The sequence below is a fragment of the Elaeis guineensis genome, chromosome 1, assembly GCF_000442705.2.
Source record: "Elaeis guineensis isolate ETL-2024a chromosome 1, EG11, whole genome shotgun sequence".
In the NCBI taxonomy this organism is placed as follows: Eukaryota; Viridiplantae; Streptophyta; class Magnoliopsida; order Arecales; family Arecaceae; genus Elaeis; species Elaeis guineensis.
In genome coordinates this window covers 3,137,474-3,148,999 of record NC_025993.2, presented here as the reverse complement: position 1 = coordinate 3,148,999, position 11,526 = coordinate 3,137,474, and the positions used below count along the sequence as shown (strand labels likewise).

The 11,526-nt window shown below is 36.0% G+C and overlaps 1 protein-coding gene across 2 annotated transcripts in view; it reads right to left on the bottom strand.

Annotated features, from left to right (window-relative positions):
- Positions 1–11,526, bottom strand: part of LOC105036407 (uncharacterized) — a 36,138-nt gene that overhangs the window by 10,827 nt on the left and 13,785 nt on the right. For both annotated transcript variants that reach the window (XM_010912183.4, XM_010912175.4), the window contains exons 4-13: positions 10,099–10,155; positions 9,896–9,966; positions 8,339–8,438; positions 5,879–5,949; positions 5,633–5,733; positions 5,437–5,540; positions 5,300–5,353; positions 5,034–5,089; positions 4,885–4,923; positions 4,579–4,723 (exon numbers count right to left, since the gene is read on the bottom strand). In XM_010912183.4, the coding sequence (XP_010910485.1) occupies positions 4,579–4,723; positions 4,885–4,923; positions 5,034–5,089; positions 5,300–5,353; positions 5,437–5,540; positions 5,633–5,733; positions 5,879–5,949; positions 8,339–8,438; positions 9,896–9,966; positions 10,099–10,155 (798 nt within the window). The remainder of the gene's footprint in view (positions 1–4,578; positions 4,724–4,884; positions 4,924–5,033; positions 5,090–5,299; positions 5,354–5,436; positions 5,541–5,632; positions 5,734–5,878; positions 5,950–8,338; positions 8,439–9,895; positions 9,967–10,098; positions 10,156–11,526) is intronic.

The window sequence follows — 11,526 nt, the reverse complement described above, 5'->3', positions numbered from 1 at the left end:
TCACCGAGTATATCACGAGATTTGATGAATACCTCATGAGATGTGGAGTAGCCGAAGATAGAGTTGTTACCTTATCTAGATTTAGAGCTAGATTACGAGAGGATATTCAGCGTGAGCTCTTTCTGCGAGAGGTAACCACGTTGGAACAAGCTTATCAACTTGCCTTAGATTTTGAAAAATTTTCTAGATATTCGACTCCCCATCATCCTGAACCCAACCGAGTAACCCTTCTGGATCGAGACCTAATATTAATCAAACTCCTAGTAACGGACCTCCACTTACAAATCCTATTGGGAGAAAAGAAGATAAAGAAAAAGGAGCTATAGGAGAGTTATCAAAAGGAAGTAGTTCTCGATCTCATTGCTTCAAGTGCCATGGTTACGGTCACTTTGCTGCACAATGCCCCAACCGATCATTATTCGTAGAAGAATTAGAAGGAGAAACTCTAGAAAATATTGAGGAAGTTTATGAAGCTGATCCAGATTTAGCCGAGCAATTTGAGAGTACTGAGGACATCCTAGGTTATGCCACACCTGAGTCAGACCTTAGGCTTGGAGTCGTTAGGTATGTCCTAGCCCAAACTAAGGAAAGTGAAGACTGGCGTAGGACCTCTATTTTCCATACCTTCATAAAATTTGGTGATAAAATTTGTAAGGTGATCATTGTTAGCGGTAGCTGTATCAACGCCATCTCCACCGATACGGTTAAGCGATTAGGATTAACTCCTGTAGATCATCCCAGTCCATACCGTGTGTCTTGGATTGATTCTTCCTCTATTTTCATTAAATTTAGATGCCGTGTGCTCATCCAGCTTCATTCCTATCAGGATCATGTGTGGTGCGATGTCTTACCCATGGAAGTCGGAAGTATCATATTAGGTCGGCCTTGGCTATTCGACAATGATCTTACGATTTATGACCGTATCAACTTCTGTAGCTTTACTCATCAGGATAAAAAGATCACAATTAATCCTTCCCCACCTAAGGCTACTAATAGAAAGATAGACGATGGACCAAAAGAAAATCTTAATAAGAAAAGTCTCAATCTGATAGGTGCTAAAGAATTAGAGACGACCATGAGTGAAGGATCACCAGTTTGGATGCTTGTTGCTAGAGAAGTTCGTGAGGATTCTAAGGTGGATTATCCTAAGGAAGTAGCTAGTCTTCTTACTGAGTTTCATGATGTCTTTCCTGAGGATCTTCCAAATTACTTACCGCCTATGAAAAACATTCAACATGCCATTGATTTAGTTCCTAGATCTACCCTACCCAACTTACCCCACTATAGGTTGAACCCTAATGAGCATGCCGAGCTACAAAGACAAGTTGGAGAGCTGATAAAAAAAAGATTTGTGAGGGAGAGTTTGAGTCCTTGCGCGGTTCCTGCACTACTGACTCCAAAGAAGGATGGTACATGGAGGATGTGCATAGATAACCGTGCCATTAACAAGATCACCATTAAGTACCGCTTTTCCATCCCTAGGTTAGATGACATGTTAGATATGATGGCCGGATCCACTATCTTTTCTAAGATCGATCTTAAGAGTGGTTACCATCAAGGATTAGACCGGGAGATGAGTGAAAACTGCTTTCAAGACAAAAAATGATTTATATGAGTGGATGGTGATGCCATTTGGATTATCTAATGCCCCTAGTACCTTCATGAGGTTGATGACCCAAGTACTACGATCATTTATAGGAGTATTTGTAGTCATATATTTTGATGACATTTTGATCGATAGTCAAACTAGAGAAGACCATTTAGATCACCTCCAAAGAGTGTGTCAAGTTCTTAAAACAGAAAGCTTGTATGCTAATCCTAAGAAGTGCGCTTTTATAACAGACCATATCATCTTTTTAGGTTTTGTTGTTACTCCCAATGGTATATCTGCTGATCCTGAAAAGATTAGAGCAATAGTTGAGTGGCCGGTGCCCAAGAGTGTGCATAATGTGCGAAGTTTTCATGGATATCAACCTAGAAAACCAATAGACCTCATCCCATTACCCATGCATGCTAGGATTTTCGAATCTGCAGAGTCATTTGCACAGCATGTCAAGAGTCTGCATAAAGAGATCAGTAAAAAAATTAGTATGAGTAATAAAGTTTATAAACAGAATGCAGATTCTCATCGATGTGTTCAAGAGTTTGCAGAGGGAGACTATGTGATGGTTCGATTGAGGCCTGAACGATTTTTCCCCAAAATCGTGAAGAAGTTACATGTCCGAGGAGCAGATCCGTTTAAGATCATAAAGAAAATCGGATCAAATGCGTATGTTGTGGACCTACCTTCTGATTTTGGAATTAGCTCTACTTTTAACATTACAGATCTTGTTACCTATAAAAAACCAACTCGGATACCTAGTGAGCCATTTGAGCCTGAACCAACCTTTGAGAGCGAACCTATCCCTGAGTGTCCACCAGCCAAAATGTCAGCAAAACATGATCAGATTGAGAGAATTTTGGATGAGCAGATCCTTTCCACCCGGAGTCGAGGCTATCAACGGTATCTGATCAGATGGCGAGGTCGATCGGAGTCTGAAGATACCTGGATCACTCGAGAAGAGCTGCAATGCATTGATCCCGATCTACTTGAGTATCACCAGAGCGGAATCGACCCACACTCGACAGAGTCGAGTTTTTCCTACCTCGGGAGAATTGGTGCGGACACCAGAGCCATCAAAAATCGACAACATGATTTAAGTTCGATTTGGATCGAAGAAGCCTCATTAAATTGATTCTACTTCAGTTATTTATTTTCAGTCAATAAATTTTAATACATTTGGCTTTGGATCCATAAGGCCATACTTGGATTTGTCCATGTCACCTTTGGAGCCACCACTCTCCACATGCCAAGAGAAGAAATATGCATGCCAGCATATGTCGTGCTCGTGCCCAGTTGTGTCAAGCATCAAGCACCCACATGGAGTTCCATTTCTTCCTTAGAATTCCTTAAGAGTTCTTGGCTACTTATTTTGTTGAAGGCTGATTTCTTTCCTATGGTAGATTATAATGCTTTACTTTTTTGTGGAGGGTTGATTTCTTCCTTGTAAAGATAAGAGATTCCTAAACAAACAGGACCCTTAGAGTCCTATATAAATCCTTGTATCTTTCATGAAAAAAAACAATGAATGATTTTACAAACTCCACAAATACTTGTGTCAATCGCTCCGAGAGGGAGAGGGTGTGAGATCCAAAATCGTCCCACAAGGGGAGGGTGTGAGGTCCACTTTCTATCTTATTCCTTCTACTTAAGATTCAGTGTTCCTGCGACTTTGATCGACTCCACCATCTACCCACGCAAGCCTATTCCGTCAAGAAAAGATCTGTCTCCTCCAGAATTTTCATCTGTCGTGCTGAGAGAAGGAGTGATTTCTTATTCTACAGATCTTAAGCTGTCAAGGACCTTCCTTCCTTAACAGTTGATCTTTGATTTTTTTTTAATCCGATGTTGGTAAAGACCTAGTTCTTTATCGATGGATATGTTTGGTTAAAAGATTAAGAACCCTAATCAGAGTAGTTTTTTAACTACCACGATCCGAATTCTTATCATTTTCTTAAATTTTCTTACGGATTTAATATTTTATTTTTTCTCGTTTCATTCTTATTTCTTTTTTTTGCATTTACTCGTGAGCATGTTTAATTTCTGCTATCTGTTTATGAAATTTTCTATTACTAATTGTTTACTGATCTCTCGAATGGCATTCGTCTGTATCATTTAGATTGATCTCGCTTTAGTCTCGTATCAATCAATCACGCCTCCTGAGCAGAGTATAGGCAACTATACTGTCTGTCCTGAAAATAATGAGCCTCTGATCGGACGTGATTTGTTGTTGATGAACAGAAGAGAGCTTGATTATTAGGATTGATTTTTTTTTTTTAGGATTGTTCGGCATCACACAGCTTGAATTCAATGTAAAGGTAAAATAATAGAATGATAAAAAGACTACCCATTTGCTGTCTGTGTATGCGTGCAAGTGTATTTTTACTTTTTTTTTTTTTCCTTCTTTCACATGTGTACCCAAGCTCAGAAATGGGTTTCTATTTGTTAGGCCCATAACAAACACACTCGTAAAGAAGTACACACATTATATGTCCTTATTTTACAATGTACTAGTCCAATGTTAACTTGGATGTTGTGCTTTCTCTGAGCAATAATATAATTGGTACTTGACCCCCAACAAAGAAACAAATAAAATTTTGGTGCGTAGTCAATTTATAGGAATTGTTTTTAAAATTTCACAATCTTATAAGGAGTCATTGATATCACACAAAGTGCTGATGTAACAGAGCACCATGATAAGATCGGCGCATAGTCAATTTATAGGAATTGTTTTTAAAATTTCACAATCTTATAAGGAGTCATATACATCACACAAAGTGCTGATGATAAGATACTCATAAGTATCTTTTTTGATGACTCAAATGTGCCATACAAGAAGTATGAAAAAGGCCAAGTTGCAAGCAAACATCTTTATAGGTGAATGGGTTAATCTGCAGGATAAATCTTTGGTGGGAAAAGAAAAATGCAGGGAATACCATAGCAAAAGAATTGGAGACAGAATTTATAAACCATCTAACCTTTTTAATTTCGTCCCACATGTCCCTTGCTGTAAACCCCTTGAATTTCCCGGATATCAAAAAATAAGGACACTCTGAAACATGAACATCAGTTGTCTCTTGAGCTGCTATTGCAAATGTTACTGGGGACTGTCCATTTGCAGTTCTGCATTTATATATTCATTTATTTCAGAAAAGAAAACATACACAAGAACATTCATATGTTTAGAGCCAATCCGATGCCCCTTAAGTATCCAAGTAACTTTCGAGGAATTGAAATGCTTAATGGAAAAGTGGCTAAGTTTGGAGTTAAGACTCTGAAGATACCTGTGATGTAGAAGTACCCCATGCACACCATCTTGTACTCTAGCATTTATAAAATATGAAACATATTTCTTAGATATACATACATGAATAAATTTGATGGTATATGAAAGAAATAGATGGTCATGAAATCCCTTTGTCCACAAACTTACTTCATTTTGGAATTGCAATGATTTCCAGAAAATTCAGAGTTCTCACCCACTGAATTCTGTATGAACAACAGAGTCCAATAAGTTAGCCCCATTCTTATAAATATTGCATTGAAATGTAAGAATATAGACTTATGGAGTCAAATGAAAGTGATTAGCATGCGTACAACATTAAATAGAATGATGGAATTTAGAGCAAATGCAATTAGAGATCTTATTAGGGAGAAAATATCAAGAAGCAGCAAAATAAGTATTTGCATTGGACTTACGGCCCATGTGAAAAGCAGTGTTACTTCTGCAGGAGTCTTCCCCAAATTCCTTAGCTGGAAAAATATTAAGCAGCTTAAGGAAAATCAAATATAATGTATACCAAAAAAAATAAACTCAATATAAATACTTTCCGCACCGTAAATGTAAATACTGCAACAGGAAAGCTACTTTGTTGATAATTGTGGGGTATCACTGGTGAAATTTGACGGCATGTTATTTTGAGTTCTGTATCTGGTTCACCTACATTGACAATGATAAAAAGTTATTATTGATATACAAGCTTGTGGATGAAATATCAGTTTTAATATTTTGATTCCTTTTATAATGATTACCGTCATACACTGTCCAGGACCTTGGATACAAAGCATGGTAGGTGCAGTTCTGGCCATTCAGATTCCAGTCCCAAGATTCAATGCCAGGATTTTTACTTCCTCTGATATCAATAAACAAAGTCAATCTAAATCTGAACCACTTGAATCTTAATCAAAGAATCTAGAAATGTCTTGATTAAAATTTTCTAATCACAGAGCTGCATTCCAAAAGTAAGACAAATTTGACAGATAAAATAGTTTGCTTACTTGAGAATCTCTGGGCTCCTTGGGGACAGCACAGTAGAATATTTTCGACCATTAGGGCGTGAAACAAAAACCTAAACAAAAATGACACTTAGTTTTGTATTTTCTTCCTATCATGAAAGAGCAAGTAAAACTTAATTAAACAAGAAGCCACATCCAATCTATTGGATATAGGCTCTCTAACTACTCTACTATTTGTTATTATCTAAAGTGGAGTCCTGTTGGTAGAAACTGTCTTCATGTCCCTTCTAACTTCATTCAATATTCTTATGTATATCTATCATCTTTAAAGCTGCGGTCTAATTAAGGTCTTTCTTTGATTAAAGCATGCATGGCTTAGCCATCTGAACAAGCATTTATATTCACCTTATCCTCTACCAAGGTTATTATCAAGCTTATAAAATTCTATCCATCAGAACATATGAACAACTGTCTGCAACTAGTAGTTTAAGGTGGAGAGGGCAAAAAGACCATCACATATTACCATTTCTAATGAAATTAAAGTAAATTTTAGAAAAGTGACAACAAAATTTTATTGAAGTAACACTTGAATATTGAGAAGTGTGGGAGTACAAGCAACATAGGTAAAGCCAAAGCTGGAGATGAGGGAATGAATACAAACTGCACCAGTGAGAAACATTGTCCATCACTTATGGTAACACGTGTCATCTTGTTACAGATTAAGACATAGAAATAACAGTAGAGAGCAAAGTTTGTGTGACCATTTTAATCAACATAGGTTTAGGCACCAGCATGGAGGTACAGGTAAAAAAGGCATGAGTATTGGTCCTTACAGATATCAATGCATGTGAAAGAGTTACAATGCATATTGACCGGAGCTCATTCATAAGTGACGTGCGGTGTTAGGCAAAAGATGTTCATGTCGAGGAGACAACAAAGCTCCGTTAATGTAAATTCAGTGCAAATATCAAGTAAACATAGATATTGATATAGTCAGTACATATTTAACAAGCACCTCATGCACAAGGTCCTTCATTAAACATTGAATTAAAGATATTGCTTTAATGCAAAAGTGGATTTACCATTGTTTAATAACAAAATTGCTAATGTATGACCACTAGATTGTGATGCATATGATTTCCTACTAAGGGTAGAGGGTACAAGCATGAATAATCAGACACAACCAGAAGTAATTACTTAACTATTAACCTTAATGCAAGAAAACTCATAATATAATGATACAGCTAATTACAAAAACAATTATTGGTGACAGTTAAGACTTGAATTCAACCTATACATATTGAAAGAGGTTGATTAATTTGCAACTCATCTCTCATGAAATGTTCTAATATTTTCCATGTTACATTGTTCTTTCCTTCTTTCGCTCTTCAAGGTGACATTATTCGTTAAGCTTCCACACTCTAACTTTTCTTCTTCTCATTGAAACATTGTAGCACAACCTGATTTGATGATATTCTCTTAAAATTATCAAATGGTCAATAGCATATATCATCATGCTACATCTAGCAATTGAATCAGCTGATTGAATGAAACAAGAAAAATAGTGAGCAACAAAATCTTGAATGTTTTTTAATTTCTGAAGGTAGCTAAATAGGACATAAACAACAAGGTTCTATCCAAATTATGAAAATGCACAAGGAAAAATGGAATTTGATATCTGAAATACAAGAAGCAAACATTTGTGGTGAATTTAGATAAGCAGAAGCAGCTCTACAATGAGATGTTATTAATGGAAATATTACAAATTCAAATCATAGAAAGAATGATAGATTTGCATAAAATGTGAAAATCATGAATACAAGGTTTGCAAATGCCACAAGTGTTTTTCAGTTGGACACTTCGGGTTATAACTGTGCTTCAGAAGTAAATGAAATTCCCATACATTAAACCTTGTCTGTTAACCTCTTCAATTTAGATAATCCTCAAGCATTTCAGAGTGTTGCTACTTGGATATAGGAACTCAATTATGATGAAAAGGATAGACTTTTCTATATACTAATTGGTCTTCTGTATTTCAACACAGTTTCCTTTTTTTTCCCTAAATTTGCTTGGCTAAGAATTTGGGATGAATTGGTTTAACAATAAGTTGACAGCCACATAAAAAATCTGCCATATTCTATCTCAACAAGAAGTAAAGAAGACCCCATTTATGTGGGGACAGGATTCAATGATATGCACAAATAATTGAGAACAAACTGACTGCAACTGATCTAATAACAGAACTACATGTTGAAAAATGCTAGAAGCTTGGAATAGTTAAAGTTTGTACATGTAAAAGAACACCATAGCATTTAAACTAGATTCTCTTTATTACTTCTGAATGAGACTTTGACTCTTTCACATCTTTCTTTTTCACCAAATTATATAGGTATAGTTTAAAAATGTCACAAAGTAAGAAGCAGATAAAGTAGAAAGCATTCCTGCAAAAATGCATTGCCTATTATTCTTTATGATGCTTATCATCAGTAAAGAAGAACTTACAGAGAACTGATTTGCTAAAACAGGTTTCTCTTCGCATATGTCTGGGAACAATTGCCAGTGTTGAAAATAACCTTTAAAGCTTCTCCCTATGCTACCTGCACTGAAAGTTGTAGTTTTACAACCATAAGGGAAAAATAGAAATTGTAGTAAAACCAAGCACTGGATTCAAAAATTTGTCAGTGATCAATTATTTCTGAAATAAACACAGCAAAATAGGTATTATTAAATAGAAAAGGAACTTGCTACCAAGGTTTATCACATATCTAATGGTACCATTATGAGATGAATATCCTTAAAAGAATTATTATCTATAATGTGTCATGAATGACACAAGTATATGATACTCAAAGAAAGAGCTTGGAGAAAGCAAGCATGAAGTAAGAATTGCATTCTAAATTTCTAATTAGTGCAAACAGACCAAAAAAACGGACATATATATATATATATAAATGCAAAAATACATAATGCAAGCATGCATAAAAGCATAAATGCAGTACAGTCACCAATGCAGTAACATGGCACAAACTATAAAAAGGAAATGAGATGTGTGTGGTAGGTGGGTGGGCGGGTCAAGCATTTTCTAGATCAGACATTAACTACCAATCCTCGAAAGGGTTCCATGCATTTTACAATAACATGCCTATGCAAAAGGTGGTGAACATTGTAAATAACAAAAGATAACACTGGCTGATTTGGAAATACTAGAACAGCCTGATTTCCTACATAAATCAGTTCTAAACTTTTATAAATTAATGTCCCACCACACACAAACATGGATATTTTCATTATCTTTTGTGGATATATGGCAATGCAGAACATCTCAAACCTTCTCCTTTATATCCTTTTATAGACTGGATATGTAATATTAATGAGCAATGTTTCTTCACCAGCACTCATTCTACTCTTCTCTATGCATTTGTTAGGGCTCAACTACTGTTAGCAATTATCCTCCATCTTAATATGCCCTGACCTTATAATGTTGCTTATAGCCCTAAAATGACACACATACAGGAATAACACACCCTGGAGTTGTGCGGTATATGATGGATTGCATTGAATTACTTCCCCTTTTTCCTTTTTTTTCCCTTTGTACGGCCTGATGGAACTTTGCACTAGGCACTTTAGCTACAATTCACTTGTACATGAATTTGTTATATTTAGTCTAAGATGCATCTAACTTCATTTTTTTTATATATAATGAATTGCATCGTCAAATACAGACATAGACACATGCACCCATGCATGCATAGAGTTTTAATAATGATTCTCCAGGTTAATGTACAAATGAGTTCCATAGCTTGCATGGACAGCTCCTAGTTATAGAAATTAACATATAAGAATGTTGTTGTGAACTTAAGCATGAGAAAGATTGGATGTGGATTTTTCATTACTTAACTAGGAGCTAAGCAACTTTTACCACTTACATTGACAGCATGGTAACAGAGTGCACAGCAATATGTTATTCTGAGCTTTACACTATAAGCATCAGATAAAACATGGATGCAGGTCAATAAACGCGTGGAAAATTTCTTGCCGCAGTTAAATGTAAAGGCCTACCCAATGCCACCTAAGGGAATGCCTAGAGAAGACACAGCCATCCACTTTTTGAAGGGGTTGTATACTGCAACCTGAAAAGGATAATAATGACAAAAAGTTGTTGTAAAGATCATGAGATAGGGATATTGCCTAATTATTCAAAAAGCATGATTCAAACATTTATCAAAGGAACAGACTTCACTAGCTGTTAGAGAATAGCTTACGTGTCCTTTTGCAGTCTCTTCTATGTAATGGCGGGATAATTGAAAAATAAAGGGGGCCTTCCATAAAATAAAGTAAAAGAGTCAGTTAATCTGGACAGTGATAGGGAAAAAAGCAAGTGCCTACATGCTGGTACTTTAAGGTCATGTGTTATCTCCTAGAATACCTACCATTTCCATGCATGTCGATGCACTAACAAACACTTGATTCTGAAAATTGTACATTATATGCATATATGTACATATGCATCTAGGCATCCATCCATGATCCATCCATGTTAATGGTCTTTATAAGGGATTAAGTTACTTTTGGATAAACTAAAATCAAAGGTAAGAAAACCAAAATTCTAATTTCACAGTCAATTAGAGAACCCCACTGAACTAGGCAATAAGAAATTTCATCTATCAGAACAGACATGATAGGAGAATTACATTTATAAGCATCTTTAAATAAAACCATTCAAAATATATGTGCATAAATGGCAACTTAGATCGTTTCACTACATCAAATTTTGAGTAATAGAGGACAAGAAAAAGCACCCCTCCAATTGATTGGACCAACCAATAGAATGCCTTCTTCAAATGTGACCGTGGACGTGATGTCTTTTGATAATTAATTGCAATTTCTGCATCACTAAAGCATTACATATAGCTAGAGAGACAATCATGCATGAATACATAGTATCTAACTTAATAACAAGTTACAGATGTTAAAATACATATTTGGTTTTGCTTTAGATATGCTGTACACACTACTTGCTAATTGCATTATTGTTTGTAATATGTTTACTGCCATGTAACACCGACCTTGAATTATGTTGTGCATGGAGACAAAGATGGGTTGGGACCCGAATTTGACCTATACCTAACATGATTAGGACATGACCCATGCCCAACATATGTAGAGGCAACTGCCTTAGAACCAATCAAGATATATAAGACCTGGTTAAAAAATAATTTCTAGATAATGATTTCAGCAACAAACATGCATGAACCAAGCTCAATGATGGACCGAAAACAGACTTGTCCCAAGTCATTAAGTATACGGGTTAGGTTTGCACCTAAATTGACAGGTTAGGTTTGCACCTAAATTGTAAGCTCATAACCAATTCAGCTGTTTACACTAGGCATGAACCCGAGCTATCTCCACTACAAAGTGTGCAGTTCTTGGAGTTTTTCTCTGTAGACAAAAGTGATGAAAGCTCTTCAGACTCTAAAGAGGGAGGTTATAAAAGGATATAGGATGAGATGGAACTGCCACTAGACAATTAAGGATGCCAAGACACCTAATCAAAGAGAGAAATAGAAACAATTAATGGAAATAGAAGGAAAAGGTCGCAGCATGATCCTAGAGAATGAATTAGGAGTCAATTGTGCAGCATGAAGGTGCTAGGCACCCAAAGAAACTCATAAAAAATAGTTTTTATGATG